Source organism: Onychomys torridus, chromosome 6, assembly GCF_903995425.1.
Source record: "Onychomys torridus chromosome 6, mOncTor1.1, whole genome shotgun sequence".
Taxonomy (NCBI): Eukaryota; Metazoa; Chordata; class Mammalia; order Rodentia; family Cricetidae; genus Onychomys; species Onychomys torridus.
Window position 1 is genome coordinate 134,324,921 of NC_050448.1, and position 27,636 is coordinate 134,352,556.

Genomic DNA, 27,636 nt, shown 5'->3' on the forward strand with positions numbered 1-27,636 from the left:
CCCTGATCAGAACACCAGAGGAAGTAATGAGTAATGGGTACTCTCTTCAATAAATGAAGCTTGGAAAATATGTTTTAACCTTTATTCTTCTCTCATGCATTACATCCTAACTGCAGCCTCCCCTCCCTTCACTCCTTCAAGCACCCTCTTCCCATATCCCTTCTCCCCCAGATCTGCTGCTTCTCTGTTTTCTTTAAGAAAAAAAGCAGCCCTCCCAGAAATATCAAGTAAACATAGCATGATAAGATGCAATAAGATTAGGCACAAACCCTAATGTCAAGGTTGCATGAGGCAATCCAGTAGGAAGAAAAGGGTTCCAAGCACAGGCAAAAGAGTCAGAGACTCCACCTCCGACTCCCATTGTTGGGAGTCCCACAAGCACACCAAGTTATGCAACCCAGCTCAGACCCATGCAGGGTCTGTGTTTGTGTGGGCCCCTATGATCCCTGCTTAGTTGATTCTGTGGTCTGTGTTCTCATGGTGTCCTCAACCACTCTGACTCCTATAATCCTTCCTCCCCTTCTGTAGAGTTCCCCTGGCTCTAACTAGTATTTTGCTGTGTGTCTCTACATCTGATTCCATTGGTTGCTGGGTAAGTCCCCTCTGATGACAATTTGGCTAGGCAACAATCTATAAATATAGCAACATATCATTAGGAATCATTTCATTAATCTTTTTATCAGTCATGTTGGTTCTATGGGCTGTCCTAACTCCAGCTCCTGGCCATCTAGGCAGTGTCAGGCATGGGCTCCCTCTCATGGTGGGCCATAGTTAAATAAAATAAAAACAAACAAAAAAATAAGTTGGATATGGGGACTTACCCTTTCATACATGTGTGTGTGTATGTGTGTGTGTGTGTGTGTGTGTGTGTTTTCAGACTGAGGTATCTGAAGTGTACTTGTTGATTTTGCTGCTGAATTGCAGATATTTTCAATTTATTTGACTATAAACATGCATTGCATGATGGGGTTTCTGTCACAGCTACCCCACTTTATAACAAATTTTCTGTGGTTCTTCATGAGTAAAATATAAAGTAATTTGGGTGTACCTTAGCACAGATAAATCAGGTTCTTAATTAACAAAGATAAGGAAACATAAACTTCAAATAGCAAATCACATTATTCTTATTTTCTGGATAGTTTAAATAAAATTACTTCACTGAGTTAATCTTCTACTCTCTTCTCTGACTCACAGTGGATAACATGTCATTTCATGGGATGTGAGGAAACTTGTCTTCACAGAGACAGGAACAAGGGCCAATTATAAGCTTAATTGCATGTGTAACAGGCATCAGGATCCTTGCCAGGCTTCCACTAAAGGGCTTTGGATTAAGAGTCAGGAGATCTGGACTCTAGTCCCATCTCTGCTGTCAAGCAGACACATGGTTTAAGCCAAATCACCTCTTCTAAATATGCCTTCAGCTATAAATAGAACAGTTTCAGACTGTTAGGATTATCTGACTTCATTGCTTCCTAAACATACAATGCATTTTTTAAAATGACTGTTTCTGAAAAAAATTTACCTAAACTTTTTCAACTGGAATATTTCTTAGAAACTAGTAAACCTGCTCACATTTTCAGGTTCACAGATTCTGTCCCAACTCCTGAGCCATTCAAAGCCATTCTGAGACTCCAGAATCTATTTAGCCACTATAATAATGCCCATGTGATGTCCAAAAAGCTCATTCTACAGAAGTGTATTTTCAGAGGAGCATGTTGGTTGCAGCCTAATCTTCATTCACATCTACACTGTAATTCAAATATTTTTGTTCTTAAAAGGTGCATAAAGCCAGACATACTGGCATAAGCTGGGACCCCAGCACTCAGAAGGCTGAGATAGGCAGCCTCCTGCAAATTCAAGTGCCCTCTGTATTATAGCAAGATCCTGTCTAAAATAAAAACCAAACTACAAAATAAGGAGATAGAACAAATTCTTCACTCATTTAGTAAAATATTACAAATATTACAAATATATATTAATCTCACATCTCCTTATTTTGTTCAAGAAATGGATCTCTTAATATATTTACTTAATACAATTCCTCTCTAGATTATGGCTTTTGTTTATCAACATGAAACATTTTTTAAAATTTTCTAGTGTACAGGCCTTAAAATAATTGCTGTTTTATATTAATTCAACTTGGGCAAGATATTGAGGTCTTTTAAGTATTTAGTAGAACATTCTTTTTGACTTGATCAGAATTGCTGGTATTTATCAGTGACCAGAGATTTTGTTGTAATAATTTGTATCTTCCTTTGAACAAATGCACGTTTTAGAATTTTAAACATATACAAGTCTGTTTCTTTGATACAATGTTAAATGTTTAATTCATTAAAAAAAAACCTCTTAGCTGCTCTTAATAGTTCTGGACTTGTTAAAAATCAGTATATTAAAAATTATTTGATAATTTTTATCCCAAAATTAGAATTGTTTTATAACTCATATCACATTTTTTAAAGTGGGAGTTTTTTCCTTCCTACTTAATTGTATCTTCTAAGTGTTAGGTAGTTCAAAGACTGGATTCAAAGATGGGATAAAGGAAATCTAACACTTTTTCTGGTATTTCCAAACAATTAGTCACAAGACATCATTCTTTTTTATTATAAAGTAGAAGATGAGGGGCAGTAGAGAGGACCTCCTTTATGCTTTATTTCCATGTAAGAAATAATTTCTTACTATTTATAAGCAGGCTTTTTCAGCTGTGGTTCCTGTTTCATAAGCAGTAATAAACTGTTCTGAGCATCTGATGTTATTCTGCTGTCTTCAGAATGCATCAACAGAGTTCTTGGATAGATTTGCTAACATTCACAGATGGAGACCACATTCACTAAGTTTGACATTGAACATTTTGTCTCACATCATGTTTTTCCAAATTGTTGTTTGATAGCAAAGGGAACATTTTTTCAGAAGTATCATCAAGTAAAAAGCTGCCTTCCCAAAAAAGGAGCACAGGGGCTTCATGGTGCCTCTGTTTGCAAGGGCTGACTATGGGGCAGTGTGATTCTTGTCTCATCCTCTGACATGCCTGATTGTCTCTGCTGACTCCACATTTTGTAAAACAGTAGTTCAGCTTGCGCAGTTGCCATTATCCAGCTCACAAGCACACCTTTCAGTGTTTTTTTTTTCCCTCTGTTCCCATTGGGCAGAGCTGCAGAATGCCAGGTTTTTTCTTTCTTTGCCAATTCGTAATGACTTTAATAGAGTTACAAGCTCTCCAATCACAAATAAAGGTCTCCCTTTGTTTGTTTGGTTCTGCTTAGTAGGGATAATCAAGATTTGCTCCTGTAAAATGGAAAGAGATAAAATTTTCATCTTTCCCTGGCTGGCTAATGACCATGGAAGTAGCTGGATTTGGGAGTCAAGTATTTTGTTCCCAATCCTGTGATTCTCTATGATGGCAGATAGACTGATGTAGCAGAAACTACCCACTCTGCCTGTTCTCAAGGAGTCTATCTCAAAGTAGGGGCAGACAAGTTTTTTTTTCCATTGCTGTATGTTTATAGCTTTCATGTAGCTTTATTAATTACATTCTATAGGCAATTTGATGGATGGAATTGGGGTGTGTGTATGCATGCTATTTCCAAAGCAAGAATAGAACTCAATAAAGCTATTGTATGCTTCTTCCTTTTCAGCCTTTGACTATCTTGACTTTTTCTTTCTTTCTTTCTTTCTTTCTTTCTTTCTTTCTTTCTTTCTTTCTTTCTTTCTTTCTCTCTCTCTCTCTCTCTCTCCCTCTCTCTTTCTTTGTTTTATATTCCCCCTCCTCCTCCTCCTCCTCTGCTTTCTCTTGCTTTTGTGAACTCACCTCCTGAATCTACATCTATGCTGGGTACAAGTGACTCCCAAGAACCTCAGAGTTTCAGAAAAACCCCTGTCACTAATACATTTAAACCTATTCTACTGATAATCTGACAAAATATGGTCCTATATCATCTGAAACATGAATAAACTGTCATTGGTACATATTGAAGATGACTAAAGGTAGTTGGCAGCATTGCATTAAGTAGCTACAGGGGACATAAAAATGCAGGGTGGTAAAAAAAAATAAAAGTGATAGGATAGTGTAAGTGTGTGTTGACTCAAATCCCTCTTGGGAACTATTTTACATTATCCCTACACTCAGAGCGGCCATAAATTAATAATTGCCAGAATGATTAACAGTTTTTATTAACCTTTTCTATATTCATGAGCATGAGATTATGTTAAAATTTTATATTTATAATTGCAGCTTCTTCACTTAGCATCTTCTTTGAAGGAAGGCAAAGCCACACATAAAATATGCAAAGCCAGGGTCTTCTATGTAGTCACAGCTTGGGAATGATGCATTGCTTTAGCCTGTAACTTCTGAAATCTTTAACCTAGATGATCCACAGAAAGCCTCCTTTCTAATGCTAATTGATTTAAAAATAATCCTGTAAAATATGTTCATTTTCTGAATAACACATGGTAACAGGCTTGGCTGTAGGAATCTACATGAATTTACCCTATCCTGTTCCATGTGGTTTAGGTAAACTGAAAGCAGTGGGTCAATGAGAACAGGAAACATAAAAAAATCTCCTTACTGGAGAGCACACAAATAAATAAAGCTTCTATCTGTGAAGATCTATTAGTGAGAAGTTAGGTAAATGGAAACACCAAGTGACATGAATAGAATATGGGAGGCCTTGGTAATGACTCCCTTTACAGCAGTGGTTCTCAACATGTGGGTCATGACCCCTTTGAGGGAATGTCAAATGACCCTTTCACAGAGGTTGCATATCAGATATTCTGCATATCAAATATTTGCATTGTGATTCATAACAGCAGCAAAATGAAGTAGCAATAAAATAATTTTATGCTTGGGAGTCATCACAAGATGAGGGATTGTATTAAAGGGTCTTAGCATTAGAAAGGCTGAAAACCACCAATTTACAGTGTATCAGGAAGCTTAGCTTTCCCATGGTGCTCTGAGGAATCCAGAACCTCACACTCCCTTGCAGAATGGATTCATCCATACTGCCACAAGTTGCTGTAAGGTTGTTCCCTAATGGTCATGGACACCCTTCTATGGGCACTGTCATTTAAGCTCACAATCTCACCTCATTCAAAATATGATCTCTTGGTTTAGAAGCCCAGCTGCCCAACTTCACACCATCACTGTTCCAAAGGACTTTCTAAGCTACAGTGAATCCTTGAAGCTTTCTTGCAGCTTCAGATTACCCTGGTTTCTCTATCTCTCACCAGTGCTGCTCAGAAATATTCCACACACAAATCTATGGAGCCCAACCTAAGACCCACTCAATTTTCTAGGCTGCTAGGTGATGCAATTCTTCTACCAGGTTCAGAAACTACCAGATTCCACAGACAATTAGATATCTTTCTTCACAAACTCTAACTCTCATAACCTTTTGTTAAAAGTACTTTTCAAAACTCTTTTTGCTTCTATAGACTCATTTCCTGAATTCACATTTCACTCCAGACTCCTGTGCTACATTTCAGAGAACCATTGACATCCTCATCGCTCTGGTGGCTATACTCTGCCTTCTGTTATGGTCTATCCCTGTCCTAATCCCCACACCAAAGGCACCACATTCAAAGCCATCATAGCTTTTGCTTTCATAGTTGTTCTATTATTTTTGCTTTAAGGAGATTTTAATTTTTTTTTTGTCTCATGAACGTATCACTCTATAGAGTTTATTATTAGGGTAATATAATTTTAACAATACTCTCTCCATCTAATTTATTTCAAGAAAATCATTTCATCATAGCAATACAGTAGAGATTGAGTGGTCCTTCCCACCAGGTAGGAACATGTGGGTTTTCCTTTAGCAACTGTGGCAACCACAGCAAAGTCAGGAGAAACTTCCCTACCCCTCAGTGACTTGTGTTTTTTACAAATACCATGGGGATTAAAGTATAGGTATAGTGATATTTTATTTGTATTGAAATGTGATTTTATTTGTATGTTAATAAAGTTGCCTTGAGGTCAGAGCAAGCCAGAGCAGAAGCTGAGCGGTAGTAGGGCACGCCTTTAATCCCAGCACTTGGGAGGCAGAGCTAAGTAGATCTCTGTGTGTTCAAGGACACAGCCAGCATGGCAGACACACGCCTTCAATCTCAACCATAGAAGACTTGGAGGTCTGTACAAACAGGCAGTGACAGGAGGTCATGTGGCTGGGTTTACAACCAATGAGAAAACATAACAGAAAATCTATAAAAAAAAAAAAGATAGGACACACAGAGGTAGCTCTCTGGTGGAGAGGAAGAACAGCAGAAGCAGTGAAGGGTAAGGTTTTCTGCTCTTGCTCTGACCTCGTGGTTTTTAACTCTGCAATTGGTTCTGTGTTTCTTATTTAATAAGCCGGTTACTTCTACATATAGGTCTAAATACATTTGGGCTACAGAGAGCTTATTTCAACAATGTCACTTTCCATCCATTCAGTGCTTCTTCCCCTCTTCAGGCACATGGTTCTCACTATCATTTAAACCTCTTACTCAGTTCCACAGTGCCAGCTGGGATGATGTTGGGCCACAGGGTGGGATCTGGTTCTTTGTTTAGCACAGATGAACTATATAGTCAGATAAAGCAGATGTGGGACTTGGTTGCCTGTCATAGGAACTTCTCTGCATGAAGAGCTGGGGTGCTGGCTCAGAAAGGGAGCAGCACTGGCCTGGCTATCAGCCTGGGTGTGTGCCTGGCAGCAGCCTCCAATCCTCCTCCTCCTGGTGAGACCCAAGCATGTATATATCAACCTCTCTGCTTGTTTTCAGCCCCCTCTCTTGTGCAAGTAGCTCTGCAGCCCACCTATGATTCCTAGAACCTTCTAGAACTTTCCTTTCTAGCATAATAGTTGTTCCACATGGACACCTGTGTTATATATTGGCACTGAGGTGTCTCTGCAAACTCTGAGAAATCTTTGTCAATAATTTTATTCTTGTCTCTTTTTATATAATTGCCTTCACAGATTATGAGTAGCAACTTCTTTCAGAACATGTTTAGAACAGGTTAATGAATTTCAAATAAAAATAAGCTCCATGTGTGTTTTTCTTTTGAAACAAATCTGTTCTATTTGATCTGTATGATATTCCAGTGTCTCTGATTTACAGTGTTAGACTTAGCCTCTTTCCCCCTTGGGATTGTGTAAAATGTGATTATTGGAAATCATACTTCAGAGTCTCAGTTTTCATCATTTTGTTGACTGGTGACACACAGTAGGATGTTCTCTGGTGTTAGGCAATGGCAGGGAGATCTAGCTCTGAGATGGCTGGTTATCATAGAATGACAACTAGCTTTCTTTCTTCCATGTCCTGGGTTCCCAAGCATTTCTGTAATGTGTAAAATGCATTTCTTCCCTGGGGAAAGCTGAGGAAATGTCTCATGGGCATTTCTTTCTCTTCTGTGTGACCTATGTCTTTCTGCTCTGTGTGACAGGACAATTCATATCCTGCTTTCCTATTTCCTATAAGGGCAAAAGGGCTTTGCTTGTGAAGGGTGAGGTTTGCTCATTCTGTTTGTTTTGTTCCTTATAGGAGGAAGTACTAGGGCAGCATGAGCATTTGCAGGCTGAAAATCCCAGATATCCAAAATTTAAGAGTTTTTGAGTATACACATGATGTCACAAATAGAAAATTGTGCATGACCTCACAGCAGTCATAGTGTGGGTGGGTATACTAAAATTATGATTTAAAACTGCTTCCAATTTATGTGCAAAATATATATGATCTTGCATGCATCATATATGATATGCATCTTGCCTGTGCAGCACAGTAGAGCTGACCTTGGTAATGATTGTGGGAGATCTGGCCCCACCGCTCATTTGCCATAAGGTGGCAATGGCAAGGGAGAGATGCCCTTCCCTGACTCCTGACACTCCCTGAGGCAGGTGGGAAAGCTGTACCTGAGGTCATCAGACCAAAAGAGCTGGTCCTGCCCCTCACTAGCTACAGCACTCAAGAGAGTGGCCCTGCACCTCACCTGGGCAACACAGTAGAGCTGGCCCTGTTATGTGAATGGGCCAGCCCTGAAGGCATGAAAGCAGGAGAATCCAACCCTTGCTTCTTGCTGCTTAGGGTGAACTAGTCTGGGGTAGTGCTAGAGAGCTCACCCTGGTGGTGATGATTGGGGAGAGCTGGTGGGCTGACCTGCAACCACCCAGGCCCAAAACCAGGGCTATGAGCTAGCCTACCCTAACATCTACCCCATTTATAATCTGCTGTAGCATGTGAAGGGGCCAGTCCTGCAGATCCAAATCTGACACAGAACAACAACAAGATATCCAAGAGAAGTCCCACTGAGGGCCCAGTATTGATAATGTAGCAGAAACCAGAACCCTCAAACCAGACCAATGACTTTTTGCAATAAACACTTGCAAGTAAAGATACATGGACTAAAGGATATACTGTGTGTCTCACTGTGTCACACTATAGCTTCCATGATGAAAATTTTCTTTCTTTTCTTTATCTTAAATTTTATTTTATTTTATTTTGGGAGGGAGGTTGCAAGGGCAGAGGGTGAATATGAAGAGACAGGGAGATGAATGAGATCAAGATGCATGATGTAAAAGCCACAAAGAATAAATAAAACGTTATGAAAACAAAACAATACATAAAGAAGGCCGGAATAGGAAAGCACTACACATGTCCCTAGCATTTCCATTCAGGCATTCTTGACCTGAACAGTATTCATTTTTAAATTGAGGGAATAGAAAGCATAAAAGGTTAAGTGATCAGTCAGAAACTACTATGAATGGCATTGTATTCTAAATGAGGTGATGTGACTTTAGAACATGTGTCTACAACAGCCGGGCCCCATGGTTTCATGACTCATATGCCTTTACTGTTCTGGATCCTAATCTGCAATGAACTGAACATTTATAACATGTCAGATTCATGAGTTGGAAGTCTCATAAGGCAAGGTACTGGGATGAGGGCTTCTGCAGAGTATTGGGTTCTCAGGGCACAGCTTTCATGAATGGAATTCATGCCTTTTCAAAGAGGACACAGGGACTCCTGGCCCCTCCTACTATCAGAGGTGACAAGAGAAGACAGCAGTCTAAGAGGAAACCAAAACAATTCCTAACTGAACATGTAATCTGCTGATAACTTGATCTCAGAGTTTCCAATGTCCAGAATTATGCTAATAAACTTTAATTATTAGATATATCCCAATACTGACTAGTAAAGAGTAAAAGTCTCTAAGCTTAGCACAATTCGATTAGTAAGAAAACTTAAAGGTTTAATTTCTAGATACTCTTTCCAATAGTTTGTGGAAATTTCCCAGTAAAACATCAGGGCAGGGGTTAGATGTGATTGAAAAGAATTCTGTCCATGTTCTGCTCCCACTTTGATCCTTATTTTCTGTTAATCTGCTAAAGCTTATCACAGATATTTCCTTTAAAATAAAAAAAAATAAGTGAATGTTTATGTGCACATAGTGCTACAGACTACAGAAAAGAGCACAGAATGTCCCATAGCTCAAGTTTTAGGTGGTTGTGAGTTTCCACATGGGTGCTGGGAACTGAACCTATTCTTCAAGAGCAGCAAGTACTGATTCATCTCCAGCCCCAACTGACATCTCTTAAGCTAGGAAATGTCTTCAGAACAGTTATATACAAGCATAAAGTAAACTGTATGTTTTAGATTAAAGATAAAAGATTGTCACATTACAGAAACTGAGTTTTTCACCATTAATGGTGAATTTAGTTGAAAAATAAATAATTAGGAGCCCACCATCATTATAACCTACAAGAATGATCCCACTTCTCTGAGAATTAAATATAGAAAGAAATTATATGTAGAAAAGGTATATAAAAACTAGTTCATGCAACACAAAAACAATAGATATATTTTTTGCCTCACCTAACTAAAAGGAAAAACCTAACATCAGTGAAATCTAAATTTATTGGAGAATCATTTGCAGTGCATTAGAAAGCAAATAAGGCTGGCCTATGGCACATACACAGAATAGTTTTGAAGTGATAAGATGAAAATGCTAACAAAACATAATATAAAAGACAGACAGAGATATATGAAAGGTTGCATTCCTTCAGCAGGAAAAGACTATTAGCAGTATTCAAGACACTGCTTTATATCTAGCAAAATGAGAAAACCAGAAGGGAATGACTGTTGCCTAGCCTACTTCTGGGTGACAGGGCAAGGAACTGATCCTTCCCTACATGGAACACCAAAAAACCAAAAGATGCACACAGTCCTGTGAAGGAGGAAACTATCCCAGAATTTAAGTGCAACGCCATATTCATTACAGCATGAATAGTGGTAAAAATGAAACAGTCTTGATGAGGAGCAATTTTACAAAATCCATAAAATGACAAAATGTGCCTATTCCGCACTTACATAGTTGCAATAATCTCATGCATAGCCACTCAGAGCAGGATAGCAGTGGAAGTCACAAAGAGCCATGTAAGATATCACTAAGGAGGCTCAAAAAATGAACAGATATGATATGCAAAATTTTATAGGAAGTAGGAAAGCAACATCTTATCTATGGAAAAAGAAAACTATAAGAACCTATATTTATCCTATAGGTGAAAATTGTTTTTGGATATTAATATCACAAACTGGCAATAGTAGTTACCTCCCATACAGAGCAAAATTAAATAATTGGCAATAGCAGTGGGACAGACATTTTTCAGCTGATATAATTTAAAAGATTTAGATTTGTGAATAGATGAGCTATTGCTTATTAACATTAAAATCATCTCTTTTCAAAATAATGTGAATCAAATATCACTGATTTGTATACTTTATCACATATATTATTATATTACAATGTTGTTTTTTTGAGAGAGGGTCTCTTGTATCCTGGACTGGCCTCAAATTTGCTATATAGTAGAGAATGACCTTGAACTTCTGAATGTTGGGATCACAGGCACAAAACCCCACATCAGTCTATGTGAGATTTGAACCCCAGCCTACATACCAAGCCTTCTTATGTATATTTTATTCATTAAAACAATTTCAAAAATAATTTCTTTAAAATCATTCCCATATATCCACAGGCCTATAACTGGTTATGCATTTCTTTTAAATAAATAAAATATATTCAAGTTAGTTAGTGTGGTGATATTTTGTTTGTGCTTTAACAAATAAAGCTTACCTGAAGATCAGAGGGCAGAGCTAGCTACTAGATAACTATAGAGACCAGGCAGTGGTGGCACACATGTTTAATCCCAGCATTTGGGAGAAGAAAGCAGGAAGATCAGGAGTTCAAGGCCACCTTGGGCTACACAAGATTGATCCAATCTAAATGAGAAACAGAGCCAGGCAGAGGTAGCACACACCTTTGATCCCAACACTTGGGATCTCATGCCTTTAATCCCAGCACAAGGGGGGTGGAGGCAGGAAGTGATATAGCTGGGCAGAGAGAGGATATAAAGTAGGAGGAGACAGAAGCTCAGCTCCCTTTTCAGTCTGAGGATTCCTAGAGGTAAAAAGTCTTTCTAGTGGCTGGCTGCTCTGCTTCTTTGATCTTCCAGCATTTACCCCAATATCTGGCTCTGGTTTTTTAATTATAAAGACCAATTAGGATTTGTGCTATATAATATATCATTATTTTAGATGGCAAAATGTTGCTAACAATAAATTGGAGAATGTTTAATGAAAGATACCCAGATTTAAATTCAAATTCAGCAATTATAAACAATGGATAGATTGTGGAATGTCCACAGACTAACAAATCACTGAGAGATGAGAAGATTTTATCTTGGGAGCTTGGTGTGAGAACAGAAAGTGAGGAATCTCAGTGTCTAGCTGGCCTCTTCTCTCTGTCTAATGGATCATGACAGGGGCTCTTCAACCCTCTGAATAAAGCAGAAAGAAGTCCCAGTCCCAGTCTTTGGTCAGAGACTCCTCAGGGGAATTATGCCACTAAACACACATGCTTCCTGTTGAAAATCAGAAACTGTATGACTTGGGACTGACTTGGGGTTCTAGCCTCTGCTTGTCTTAATATCTGAAGGGCTAGAAGATATCATATGCTCTTCACTTTACTTGCCTGGATTTTACACCTGGAGACTGTAAAATCTTATGCACTCCATGTCTGACATTCAATAAAACTCTACTTAAGAATATAGGTTCAAAGGACTCATTACAAAAAGTAAAAAGTATATGAAGTCATGTATGTGCTAATTAGCTCTGCTGAGCATTTCAATTGGATGAGGGCTTTGAAAACTGTAAATACTTGAAAAACAAAACAAAAAAAAAAGAAAAAAGAAAACTGTAAATACAGCAAATGGTCATAGTTTTAAACAATATACTATAAATAATAAAACACACAGTTTTTGTTAATTATTTTAAAATGTTTGGTTTAAAACAAAATCCTGTCTTTTACTTAAAGAGACAGGACAAAAACTCAAATTTAAGAGCACAAACACTAAAAATAAAGATATAAATGACCAATACATCAGAGATATTAGGCAAGGACTTTTAAAAGAATGACATCATTCTGCTCAAACACATAGGAGAAAAGGCACATATAATGAGTTAAAGGAAAATGGAAAATAGAATTTCACCAGAGAACTGAAATATAATAAAAGATCAAGTGGACTTGGATTAATAAGTATCTTAAATTCAGAGCTTAGTAAATAAATTTAAAACTAAATTAGAAATCCAGAAAAGTGAACTGGGAAGCAGAGCAATAAAAACAACCTAAAGAAAAGCAGGAGAAAATTCTAGTGCAGAGGAAAAGGGTGAGAGTCAGTGGGAGCCCACAGGAAATGCTAAGGTTGAAGTCTCAGAAAGAATGAAATTGAAATAATACCCAATGAAACAATGGCTATGAATGTCCCAAACTGATGGAAGATTTGATACCATCAATTAAAAAGCCAAACTGGCAGAAACAATAAATGGAAATAAAGTCACACTTAAACATATAGTAAAATGCTGAATAAGGAAAAATAAAGGGGACTATTAAAAAGTAGGCAAACAACCAGAAACAAACAAACAAAAAAATCTCCAGATTAGAAAAATTAAACTTAAATAGACATGTTTCCAGCAAATAGCTAATAAGCAAATTCAAGTATGCTCAGCATGATTAGCTACCAGGGAACTGCAAGTCCAAACTACAGTGAGATGGTGACAGACCCAGAGTAGGTAGAGGACACCCATATTGTGCATGGATTTCAGAACCTCCGTGAAGAATTCCATGACAGAGGGAGTAGAGACCTAGAGAATGATGGTAGAAAACATTGCTAAGACACAAAGCGAACTTTGCAGAGCAGAACAGAAGGAAAGAAAGTTTCGAGTCCCTTCCTGGGGCTTCAGTCCTCAAGAGTGTTATTTTCCCAGTGTGAATGTGTAAAGATAAGGGTTGGCAATGTCTTTTCAGTAACATAATTTTATGGGCAGCAAGAGCAAGAAAGAGAGCAAGTGTTTGAGTTAATGAGAGAAGAGAGGGGAAATAGAGGGGAAAAGAGGAGAAGTGATAGGGAGAAGGGAGGGAAGAGGAAAGAGTGGAAAAGAGAGAAAGAACACACATATACAGGACATACACAGCAGAGATGTAGAGATAGAGATGGATATATGTATATATATACATATATATATATATATATATATATATATATATATATATATGACAGATAGAAAGATGGTAGAAGATAGAAAGACAGATGGATAGGTAGATGATAGATGGATGAATAGGTAGATGATGGATAGGTAGATGGATGAGTAGGTAGATAGAACAAAGTCAAGATTGAAGCTGCACTGGCAGCAGAGGGATGCCATAGAGAACATCTTTTTTCACACCCAACCAGAACAGTACCAAAAGCCATCTCACATTCAGAAGGCTTTAGAGGTAAAGGTCTCTCCAGAGCTCACTCTGGGGATCCAGAGTAAGTATTTTTAGAGTGTAGTCTAGAGCTGTCCTGCTGAATACTGTTAGATGCAGTGGTAATTATTTAAGTCAGAACTGTAGGATACAAACTTGTTGTGAGTCATAGATTTGAGTGAACCCCAAAGAGACAAGTATGGGTCCCACAGCCATTCTAAAAACTCACAGAAGCAGACCCAGGACATGGACCCATGTGAAGGTCTTCACAGAGACAGGCCTGGTTCCCATCACCTTGCCAACAACACACAGAGACAGGCCCAGGACTTGTGTCTATTGAAAGGATTGCAGGGAGAGTCCAACACCTGTATCCAGGAAAGGAGCTTCATACAAACTACACTTCGCCCACCTCTCTTTCTTTCACTTTTGTATTTACTTTATTTAATATTTAATTTCAGTTTAGAGGACCAGCTCCCCCACCCCGGTTTTTCTCTCTTTTTCTTTTTGAAAATGTGTATCTAAAATACACAGGTTGGCCTGCACTCTAAGTGTCTACTCAGTCTTCTAAGGATGGGGATTGACTAGATTTCTGTAGCTCCTTCTTTTGTATCCTACATTTAGGCAGGGCCCATTTATCTCACATTTGTCTTTATTGTTCTTAAATTTCCATTTGCTTTTCCCCCTTCTGTTCTTTTTTCTCTAATAGTAATCACTAGTCTCACTTAACTTATTTCCTTTCTAGTCATAGCCTTCATAATTAGTATTTTAGTTATCTACCTATGTTGTTTTCCTCCACACTGCTAGAGTTGAGGGGGCTTGTTTTAAATTGATTATTACTATATATTTATGTTGGCCATATCTATATTGGTTGTAGTAACTTCTATTGATAGCATTATCTGGGACAATGCTCAAGATCCAACTTTATGTACTTAGAATATAGGCTGAGTGTTTAGCAGTTGAGCTATGCCCTGCCCTGAATTAAGAAGAGAGAAAGGATACCTCAATCCTATTACAATCAAGTTCCACTTGAACATTGCAAATATTTCCATTCAAAGAATCCAGGTAATTAAAAAAATCCAACCCCAAGCCTAACTCCAGTTGTGTGGGTGGATCTTAACATGGAAATAAGAGACAGAACTCTTCTGAAAATGACTGATTCGGTAGCAGTAGATTCCAATGCAAATGAATTAGTGACATCTCAAACAAACAATTCAAGAGAATGAGTAAATGAATGTTCAAAGAAATTGAAGAGAATACATTCTTAATCAAATTAAAACAGAATACAAGCATCTGAATGTAAAAGAGGAGAAAATATAGAATATAAAAGGGGAACTCAACAAAGAAAAATATTGACAAATCATAAATAATATTTTGGAAATGAAAAGCTCAAGTCATATAGAAAGCCTTACCAACAGACAGAATTTCAGGGCTTGGAGACCCTGAAGATAGATAAAAAATGAGTAGATTAAAAACGAGTAGAACACACAAGATCTATAGGATACCATTAAAACACCAAATGTATAAATCATGGGCACAGAAGGAAAAAGTCATTAAAATGTTTGATAAATTCATAGCAGAAAATTTCTCAGATATAGGGCAAGAGATAGCTCAGGTTGAGGAGGAAGTTGGAATGCCAAACAAATGAGACCAGGAAAGATTGCCCCACAATGAAACCATTCTGCTGTGGAATAATCCTTTTATACATTGTGAAGATGTGTTGCTCTCATTGGTTTAATAAAGCGTTAACTGTCCAATAGCTATGCAGGAAGAAGTTAGGTGGGGAGAGCCAGACTGAGAGAATGCTGGAAAGAAGGGCAGAGTTGTCAGCCAGACTTGGAGGAAGAAGGATGTGTAGAAGATGAGGTAACAAATCAAGAGCCATATGGAAGTACATAAATGAATAAATATGGGTTAACTTAATTTGTAAGAGCTATTTAGTAACAAGCCCAAGCTATCTGCCAAGCATTTATAATTAATAATAAAACTCTGTGTGGTCATTTAGGAGTTGGCTTGTGGGACAGAAACTTCCACCAACACCATTTCACATCAAATTATAGTTGAAACACCAACTTTGTAGTAAAAAGAATGTCTAAAACTGAAGGAAGCACCAAGTCACATATAAAGGCAAATCAGACAAACACCAGATTTTGCTATAGAAATTAGAAGTCAAGGCCCTTTAAAGATGCATTTCAAGTTCCAAAAGGTGATAATTGCCAACATGGATTACTATACCCAGCAAAGTTATCCTTTACAAATGAAGAAAGGCAAACTTCCAGTGATGAACATAAGCTGAAGGAATGCATGAGCACTAAGCCAGAGTTATAAAGGATATGAATGAATCTTACATATAGAAAAGTAAACACATTCATGAGGCCACAGGTAAAACTGCAATCCATGAGGACAGTCAATAAGCAAGTGGGAAATAGGAGATACAAATAGCAGGATTTAACACATATCTTTCAGTAATAGCTGAATATTGATGGCCTCAATTCTTCCACCAAAGGATAAATACCAACACATTTGCTTAAAAATAGGACCCATCTGTTATAAGCAAGAATGTACCTCATTGGCAAAGCCTTAGAGTGAAAGAATGAAAAGTGCATTTCAAAAAACAGAACTAGAAAGCAAGCAGGTATAGAGTTGATACTAATTGACAAAATCTATTTCAAACCTAAATTGGAAGAGATAAAGAATATTATTTCATATTGTTTACCATATAGCAAGAGGATAGTAGAATTCAGTAGATATGCATTAGACATGAGCACATTCAATTGTGAAAATGACCATTTTACTAAAATCTATTTATAGATTCAGTACAGTCCTAATCAAAATCTCTATCTCATTCTCCACAGAATAAGAAAAAAAAAACTATCCTAAAATTCATATGAAACTGTTCAAGACTCCATATTGTTAAAACAATCCTGAACAACAACAACAAAAATGTTGGAGCAATAACTATCCAGATCTTTAAATTACAGAGTCATAATAATAAAAACAACATGGCACTGGCATACCCAATCTCATAAACACTACTGTATATAAAAGCACAAGTTGACCATAACATAATAATAGTAGGTGATTACAACAACCCACTTTCACAAATAGGTCATATAGACAAAAAACTAGCAAAATAACAACTGAGCTAACTGTCATAATCCATGCACTCAACAGGCATTCCACTTACCCACTGCAGAATACACATTTTCCTCAGCAGCTCATGGATCTTTCTCTAAAACATAAACCACTTTTAGGACATGGAGCAGTTCTTCCCTAATGCAAGGAAATTAATTTTTTTTACTCTATCTGATCACAGTGGATTAAAACTAGAAATCAACAGCAACAAAATGTACAGAGTACACAAACGTACAGAGATGGAACAACATGTGATGGGGTGATGGATGTGTCATGAAAAAAACCGACACTATAAAACCTCCTACAATTGTATGAAAAAGCAAATACAACATACTAGAATCTGTCAGACACAATGAAAGTAGCTCCAAGGAGATGTTTAAATCCATGAATGCTTGCATTAAAACATCAGAGAAATATCAAATAACTAATTTAAAGAAGCACCAGGATCTTAAGAAAGTAAGAACAAGCCATAGCCATCCCCAGTAGATGGAAAGAACTACTAAACACCAGAGAAGATACCAGTGAAATGAAATGAATTAGACTAAATAAAGCCAAAACTCAGTGCTTCTAAAAGACAAACGAGATTTGCAAACTGCTGTTCAAATCAACCACCATGAAGAAGACTCAAATTAATAAAATGAGAGCGATATTGCAACAGGCACTGATGAAATTCAAAAGATCTTTAGGCTGTACTTTGAAAGTCTACATTCTAATAAGCTGGAAAATTATAAAAACATGGATAATTTTCTAGACAAATTTTACCTAAAAATAGTCCAAGAGAATATAAACAATTTAAGACTGAAGTAGTAACAACATTTCCCAACTAACAAAAGCCATATGTAAATTCTGATTAATTCTACCTACCTTTTAAGAAGAAATAGCACAATAGTCCTCAAACTATTCCAAATCCCAGGAAGGAAAGGCTGTTACCAAACTTAGTTTTGAAACCAGTATTAGCTTATTATAGCAGATAAGAGCACACAAAAAAAGAAAAATTAATAAACCAATCTCTCTGATGAACATGGATGCAAAAATTCTTTAAAAATACATGCCAAACCAATTCCACTATATGTTGGCAAACAAAACAAAGTAAAGTCCATTTACTGTAACAAAGAAGGCTTCATGCCATGAATGAAGAGTAACTCAGAATATAAATAAATATATAATTATCCATGTGTCATATTATTAGACTTATGGATAGAAATCACATGATCATCTCAGTAGATGCAGAGAAAGACTTTGACAAAAATCTTCATCCATTTATGATAAAAGACCCAAAGAAACTAAGAATAGAAGGGATGCACCATAACATAAAAAACTCTATGTGTGACAAACCAATAGCTAGTATTTTATTAGCTAAGGAATAACTCAAAGCATTCCCACTAAAATCAGGAATGAAATACCAGTGTTTATCCTGTGCCCCCCCTTCTTCAAAACAGTGCTTTATGTCTTCACTATAAAAGTAGTTTAAGGCAAAGAAATAAAAGGGTAAAAACAGGAAAGGAAAAAGACTAAATTATCCCTGATGCAGATAATATGATCCTGGGCATGAAGCTGTAAAGGCAGTAAACATTAAGGACTGACAAACACAAAATGAAGTATCAGAAAACAAAAATAACATACAAAAAATTAGAAGCTTTTCTATATACCAATAATGAACACACTGAGAAACAAATCAGGCAATCATTATTACTCACATAGTTTCAAAAATACCTAGGAATAAATCTAACCAAAAAAGGGAAAGATCGCTACAATTTTAAGTCACCAAAGAAAGAAATAAAGAAGACACCAGAAGATTAAAAGAGCTCTCATGATTATGGCTTTGCAAATGAATATAGTGAAGTTATATAGCTATATTAAATTATATATTAAATGAGTGTTATAGATTTAATACAATTCCCATCAAAATTCCACGACATTCTTCACAGAAATAGAAAAAAAATTCTAAAATTCCTGGAAGAGCTGAAAGACCCCATCTTCAGTAGAAAGAACTCTGCTCTGGGTACCCTGAGAACTGATTTGACTCAGAACTAAAAGGAACAACAACAACAACAACAAAAACAGGGCAACAATATTACAAAACAGATTTACAGACCAAGGAATAGAGTAGAACTGGAATCAAACCACAATGCTACAGTCATCTGATTCTTTACTAAGATACAAAAAACTAACATCAGAGAAAAGACATCTTCAATGAGGTGGGAGAAGTTAGATGTCTACATAGAAATGATTGGAATTCTCTTACCATCTCTCACCCTGTATAAAAGTAAATTCAAATTAAACAAAAAATTAATTAAATTCTCACCTGAAACTCTGAAGCTTTTAGAGAAAAACATAGGAAAACCACTCAAGATACAGATATAATCAAGGACTTCTGACAAAGGACTCTGTAGTTCAGGAAATGATTAACAATGAGTTAACAATGGTGACAAATGAGATCACATGGAATTAGAAAGCCTGTGCATTGCAAAGGAAACAATCCAGTGAAGAGAGAGCTTGGAGAATGGCATTGTCAGCTCTATATCTGACATAGGATTAATACATGGAATAAACAGAGAACACAACCAAATAGTCCAAACCTAAACAATGCAGTCACAAATGGGGTAACAAAATGGACAGGCAAATAGTTCTCAGAGGATGAAGTTCAAATGGCCAATTACACATAAAAGATATTAAATAACCTTATCCACCAGGAAGATACAGATTAAAAGAACATTGAAATTCATTATATTCTACCTTATCTGCATTGGAATAGCTATCAGAGAATGTTTACAGCAAAATGCTGATGAGAAAGGAGGGGAAAAGTGACTCTCATACAGTCTTGCTGGAAGTGTACATTAGTCTATCCACTATGGAAAGTAGCATAGACGTTTCTAAAATTTCAAAAACAGAACTCTCATATGACCTGCTTTGTCATTTCTGTGGATACATGCAAGGACGCTACATCAACATGCCAACAAGACCTTCACACATCACTGTTCATTACACTAATTCCTTACAACTGAGTTTTGAAATCAGCATAGGTGCCCATCAATACACATATAAAGTAAGTGTATATATATTTGGCTTAATACAATGGTCTCCAGTTATATAAATTTTCCAGGAATTACATAATTTAATTCTTTACAGCTGAACAAAACATTCATTTATACAAGAAAACAAGCAATACCATAAGATATTTACTACCCAAAATGTGGAAGCTAGAGCACTATGGAATGACTTTTTAAGGTGCTCAAATTGTATAGTCTTTAGATACAATTTAGGAAGACAAAATGTGACATTTTCAAGGGAAACAAAAGTGGGAAATTTCTTGTTGGAACACTTGAGAGGTTCCATCAATCATAAAGAAGATATTATCTGAGATACAGACATTCAGGAAAACATGAAGAGCAACAGAAAATATAAATAACTGGAATTGACTATGGGAATGATGGTTGAGATGAGAGTGAGTATGAAGTGATCTTTGGGAAACATGTCTTGATGCAGCAGAAGATGGACTGTTTCTCAAGAGAATCTATAACTATAAGAGAATTGCTAAAAGTCACTGTTTTAAACTGCAACAAATGAAAAGACTAAGTCAATAGGTAGACACAGAAAAAAACTGAAATAATAAGAAATATCAAATTAATAAAAAAATACGAAAGAATGTAATAAATGAAAGAAATCAAAAGGAACCCACACAGATAGGCTAAAAAGAAAATAAGAAACAACATGGAAAACACAAAGACACATTTTAGCAAGTAAATTTAAGTGTAAATTAACTAACTACTTATTCCAGTAAAGATCAATGTTGCCAGACTAGAGGATATGCATGGGAAACATAAATACAAGAACAAGCAAGCTGAATTAAGGGTGCAAAAAGAAAAACATGCAGATGTTAACTGTAGGGAAGCTGGCAGTATTTGAAAAAAAGCAGGAAAAAATGGATTTAAAAAATTAGTTAAAATTTTTTTGTAAAAAATTTTAAAAATTTATTAGTGATGAAAAAGCATAATTTGTGAAGTCTCAGCCCATAAGCCATATAATTGTTCATTCTGGCAATGATCTACATGCTTCACATGTGATTTTTTTTTTAATATTCCATATAACACTTCTGTGAAGGGGCTCCAAAATAGCTTGACCACACAGCAGCCATGACAGGCTTAGGGGTCGAGACACAGCTTCTGTGACAGGATTACTGGCAGGCAACACTAGGATCCAGGAAAAGCCTTAAGCTGATACCACCCACAGATCCACCCAGAGATGAGGAAGTACCTGACATCCCGAACATTCCAACCATTAGATAAGGTGGCCAGATGTCCCTGAGTCTAGCACACACCTATTTTTGTTTTACAAATACATTGTCAGCCAATCAGGGTCCTGGACCCTGGAAATCCCCTCACCCCAACCTCTGCTATGAAAGAAACTCTGTCCCACCTGAGTTCAGGGCTCTCTGAACAGACGGACCAAGCCCTGGAGCGTGAATAAAGCCTCTTTGCTTTTATATACAGGATTTGGTCTCTCTGGTGGTCTTTTGGGCAGTCTCTGCAATCTGCGCATAACAACCTCAATGTATTTTTTGAAATTTCTACAGTGAGTTAAGATTATTTATATAACGTATTATTTTTGCTTTCATTAGGAAAAGGAAGAAAGCAGACAAAAGATGAGTTATCTTTATCTAAACAAAACTTCTAAAATAATCTTATCAATAGTGCAGTGATTGCAGCTAGAAAAGTTGCTTACACTGAGAGATCAGGAGAAGTAGAAATAGAACAAAAGGATTATGTAGAAAAGTCTCACAATTTCATATTGTTTTCATAATATTTGCTTATTAAGGATTCAAAAATAGTGAAATTATTCTGAGCCCATTCTCCGCAGGTCAATGACTGAGTATTACTTTAAAAAATATGGGAATGACCAAGGGGAAGAGGATTCTGAGGCTTTCATCCACTTGGTAATTCTTAGAAGCACACTTGGTATGTGGCAGGAAATACTTGGAATTAGTGTGAAGCAAACAAAACACTTGCAGCTTTATGTGGGAAATCAGTTGAGATTAACAAATGAAATAATAATAGGCTATGCATATTTGATAGGATTAGCAGAAAGTAAGGTTTCCTTAAGTAATACATATTAAATTGAATTAGCTATTCAAATTATGGAAAGTTTTAGAATATTAAAACTGGACTTCCCATGTTAAATCTAAATAATCTCCAATTGGGTCCTTACAAGAAGGATCCAGAGCACAAAGGTACCATATTGGATTCATAGACCATCACTTTCTCACTGTTGGATTGGCTTTATTACTCATTTCAGTTACTGACAAGTCTTTTTCTGCCAGGCATCCCATCCAAGGACTTTCTGGCAACTTTGAATACTAGTGACTTTTATGCTACTTCTTTGGTTTTGGTTTCCTCTTATTTTATGGTTCACTTCCTTCAAACAGAATCCTGATGACTAGATTTTGAGCCTTAGAACTGCACCTGGGTAATGTTCATCTTTCATTTTGCAGCATGTCTTTTGCCTGCTTAAATCCTTGTGGTTTCAAGCATAAGCTCTATCTGGGTAATCCAGCCCACAAGCCTGACTCTAACAAGCTCCCCATGGTTGTTATTCTCAGTTTACTGAGTTTAGAGGCAGTAGACTTTACCTTCCTAAACACAGTTGCCTTGGTAAGATCTCCATTGGAAATCAGCTGTCCTTTTCTAAATGTTCCTGGTCGAAGCTCCTCCATCCAAAACTACTGAGGAACCTGGAGTGTGCATGTGACCCCCGCCCCGATTTTATTTGGTCTTGGAGAATTTCATAGTGTATTTTGATTGTATTCACCCCCCTCCCTCAATTCCCCCAGACGTACCTTCCCTTCCCTCCCTACCCAATTTGGTATCTTCTTTTTTAAAAAAAAAATCAAGTCTAATTTGTGCTGCCCATGCATTCTTGGATATGTGGCATGGTCTTCTTGTAGTACTTATACAAAGGTATTTATAAGTGTTCTTTCACCATTTCTTCCCTTAAGTATGATGGTTGCCCAGGAGAACTATGTAAAGAGACTCTAAATCTTGAAGACATTCCTTCATAGCTCTCCAAATTGTAAGAGGTATGGTTTTATGCCAGCCCATCATAAAAAATCTCTAAATGTGTAAGCAAATGCCTTAAAGGTAAATAATTTACATTATAACAAATTTATTTTTATTTAGTTATTGCTAGGTATGCTTCCTTCCATATCCTGTACTCTCAACTGTATATACATTTGATAAACTTTATATATGAATTGTATATCATCTGTAACTTTTCATTCAAATAACTTTTACAGGATATTGAAAAGGAAGATAATTCTCTTGACTTGTATAGTTCTTTAGGAATCTGTATTGTTGTATGATATTTTGTTTGTGTTCTGACAAATAAAGATTGCTTGGAGGTCAGAAGGAAGAGCTAGCCACTAGTAAACCATAGAGGTCTGGAGATCTGTGCAGAGAGGAGATAGGAAATGACAAGGTGGGGTGGAGACAGTAGTGATAAGGTGGAGAGGAGACAGAATCTCGGCCCTTTTGGTTGGATGATCCAGAGAGGTAATAAGCTGCTCCTCAGCTTCTCTGATCTGTCAGGCAAGCTTTATTTGTCAGAACACAAACAAAATATCACCAACACTGTATTGCTAAGCCACTCAAATACATCACATATTTTCTATAGTTTCTTTCATAGAACTGTGTTCTACTATAAGATTTTAAATATGGAAATACTTATGCTCAATTTCTAATATTTCATAACACCATAATTCTTACATACTTTTGTTGGCAAATGTATTACAATCACAATTAGTACCAAGAAAGACTTAGAACTTGTTGCTCTTATTTTTAAGACTTAAGAACATACAGCACTAATTTTTACCTTGAAATGATAATGTTTGTGTGTTTATGTGTCTATATGTGCAAAATATTAACACATATAGTTTGTAATTGCAAATCTACTTGCAGTAAAATATTTGATGTATGTACTTTCTAAAACCCATTTGGCCTGAATATTTGATTCTATTAAAATTTTCAAGATAAATTAGAGGATATTCAACTTTGACCACTTAAACATGAAGCCAAGAGATTTTCAAAAAATTTTCTTGCCATTCACTTAATCTTATTTATCCCCTTTTCTCTGTGGAGCCCACTTTCTAATCTATTCATCCACACATTGCATGGTTTTTTTTGTCATTGAATCTCTGATTTTATCTCTTGCAAATATCAGGGTGTTCTGGTAACTACATAGCTACTGCCCTGTGCCTTCGTTTCATTTCATAATACCTTGATGTTTTGAAATACAACCTTCAAAAATAAATGCATGACTACAAAATAATTTTCTCAAATGGTTTTTCACAGGAATTAGTAAATTGGGTCATGGTTGAATATGTCATCAGAAATTGGAAGATCCATATAACTCTTTTTATGATTGAATAAATGTTGAATTGGGAATATGAAAGTAAGGCCTGGGGCAAGATACAGTACTTAATCTCACATTTATGTTAAAAAATAAATTCATTATTACTGACAGAAAATGAGTTTCCAGAAACCCACGATGGCCATTATTCTTCCTAATTATTTTTCTGGTGTAGTAGAGCTTAGCACAAATATTGCTAAGTATCTCTTTAAAGTTGCAAGACTATTTGGTCACCACAGTGTTAAAAATCCCAAGAACATGACTGAACCCTGTACACTTAGGCATAGGAAGTATCATAGTATCTACTTGCTAGTCACTCCTGTCTCTGAAGACGTCTAGGCTGTGGGCACTTTGACTTGCATTCTTTTCATGTGGCGGACTCCTTTAAAAAAAAGAAAATTTAAACAATTTTAATTAACTATTCTTATAAATTAACAAATGCATCTAAACGAACATTGTAAGCAAGAACAGAGTAGCTGCCAGTTGCTACATTTCCTATCAGCATCATTCCCCAAACACCATCCAAACATTTGAGCTTTGGCTGTGCAAATTCAGTGTGTGACAGAATCCCCCCCCTTTAAAGTGACACTTTATCCACTTGAGATGAGAAGATTGCATATACGATAATATTCCCTTTGCTGCTTTAATGCTTCACTAACAGAATGATGAGTGAAAAGTGTGCTTTCCTTTATTTTGGAAATTATACAAATATAATTTCTTTAAGAGTATCATACAATTTATTCCTTATAGATCAGAGGAACTTCCAATAATCCATTTGAATGAAGTTCAATGTTCTCACTACTATAAACACTGAATTAGTAATTTCCAGTGATCTTGAAACAAGTAATCTGCTCTTATGTGGACAGTTCCCATGAAGAAGTGGCTATGGCTGATGTCTTCAGTGTATCATTCATAATGAAAAAAACAAAAACAAAAACAAAACAAACCCAAGCCTAACATATTCCTATGCATTTGTAATAATCAAATCTTGAAGAGTAGTTTCCATGGGGTGAATAAAGTTATATATATATATACATACATATATATATATATATATATTCATTTTGCATAAGCATTCGACTTTTATATGTGTTCTACCCATGGTTGACATGGGAAATAAAGAAAAATGTACTTTAAATTTATTAGGTTAAATACTATCTATATAAAGTCCTTTCATTCATAGCTTATATGAGACAATCTCTAGGCCATTATTAAATTATCCAGGTTATACATATCCACCACTATCTGTAGAACTGAGAAATATCTAGATCAAGCAGTGTTAGACAGGGCTGTAGGGTTTTATGGAGTTCAAGAAGATTCTACTGTTACTTTCACTTAGTTAATATTCCAACCAAATCTTTAAGAAGTGGGGTAAAGAGATGAAGGAAGTAGTCAAGATGTACTTAATTATGCCAACTGTGTACAGAAGAACTTAGGTACTAAGGGCTTATCTTTAGGGAGTACTCTAAAGTATGTTTTGGAAAATTAAAAACACACTAACAGTGTATAACAGTAATTAAAATGATGAAGATTTTGTTCATTTAATTGGTACAATTATTTATTTGTTTGAAATGCTCAGTCCTAGATGAATTAAAGCTTAGAAAATGATGTTTTTAGGCTCAAGTAATTTTATGATTACATATGCATTGCTAAAGTGAAATACAATGTATCTGTTAGACTAAACACAAAAAAATCCAGCAACAGATGAGAGAGGAATTAGAGTTATATGGCTTAACATCTTTTATAGACTTGTCATTGTGTCAGAGAAAAAAATTCAGGTTCCCTCTCATGACACACAAATACTGACATAGCACCAGGGTTTTTTTTTTTTTTAACACAGAAATGAAGACAGGATTCTATTTCTCTACCCAGTCCTTCATTTTGCCCAAGTTTTCATGCTCTTCAGATATCTGCAGGTCACTTTGCACAATACACATCAAAGTTCTGGTCATGAGCTTCCTCTCTTGGGTCTTTGTTGGTTCCTAAGTAAATGTTCTATGGGTCCTTTGGTTCTTCAAACTCTGGATCCCTCAGATTACCAGATTTACATCTTGTAATCACACAATCTGCTACTTCCTTCCTCTAGCCTACTCTCCCTGACCCACCTTCAGAGTTCTACTTAAGACTGTATGTTGAAGAATCTGTGTACTCTGTACACTGATTATTTATTTATTTATGGTTGAAGAATTTCTGTTTTCATGAGAATTTCTTTTAAAGAGGTATTAGGCTTTTCTGGGAAAGCTTCCAATAAGTTTTTCCTTTAAAAGGGGAGCAGAAACTCAGAGCAGCAGGGTGTGTTTGTGGACCATCTTCTCCCAGGGAGAGGAAGGTTGGTACTGTAGTTTGGATCCTGACTCTTCATCAAGAGCCATTTTTAAGTCTTGGTCACCTGCCACTGGAACTATTGGGGGGTGAAGGAACTTCTTACATGTTGTGTCTAGTTGAGGCAAATTAGGCCACTGGGAGTTGAACCTGAAGGGATTCTAGCATTCTGGCTTTCTCTTCTCTTTTCACTTCCTGGCCATCATAAAATGAACAGCTTTACTTCACCATGCACTGTATCACAATGCTTAGTCTCATAACAGGCTCCAAACAACAAAACTAACTGGTCATAAACTGAAACTAACAGCCCAGATAAGCCTTTTCTACAAGTCATTTGATGATCTCAGGTATTTTGTCACAGCAACAGACAGCTGACTTCCTGTTGGGAAGCAAGGTGACCTGCTTATAACAAGGCTGTGGCTCCTCTTCATAACTTCTCTATATATTTTCCTGCATGCCATTTCTAAAAAATATATTGTTATGAAGATGTTGGCTGACCATTATGCTTGACAAAGTAGACAGTCCTAGAAACTAGCAAGATTCCTGAGTAGTGTGTTCCAGCACATGAACTTTTATGATTAACATCTTGTAGTTGGAATGCTTTTTGAGGAGTAAAATGCTGTATTAGCATTAAATAATTCCATAGAACTGAAGACCCTGTGATAAGTTTTATACTAGATCCCATGCAGATTCCAAACGTGTCCAATTTTAATTAGCAAGATTTGGCAGGACTGAGCAGTAACATAACTGATGTCACTGAAATGGCCATTATACAGTCACCTAAGGGCTGTTAATACAGCTTAGGTCTGCAGATTAGAAAACAGGAGTTAGCTACTTTAATTTTTTTCCTACAAAATGGCAACAATATTTGAACTTCACTATCTGTTTACATTTAGTAATATGAGTTGTTAAAGTCTAAGTCATCATTTTTTATCTTACTATGACAAATAAAATTGTATTAAAATATACTATTCTACTACCAAAAAATAACATTTTATTTTTGGAAGCCATTTTGC

At 36.4% G+C, this 27,636-nt stretch overlaps 1 protein-coding gene across 12 annotated transcripts in view; it reads right to left on the reverse strand.

The window, feature by feature from the left end:
* Positions 1 to 27,636, reverse strand: part of Lrrc7 (leucine rich repeat containing 7) — a 357,320-nt gene that overhangs the window by 296,579 nt on the left and 33,105 nt on the right. Inside the window, exon 2 of one of the 12 annotated variants that reach the window (XM_036190943.1) lies at positions 24,605 to 24,680. The exons of the other annotated variants lie outside the window; for them this stretch is intronic. Within the exon in view, the coding sequence (XP_036046836.1) occupies position 24,605 (1 nt within the window). The 5' untranslated portion in view covers positions 24,606 to 24,680. The remainder of the gene's footprint in view (positions 1 to 24,604; positions 24,681 to 27,636) is intronic. 12 annotated transcript variants of the gene reach the window in all.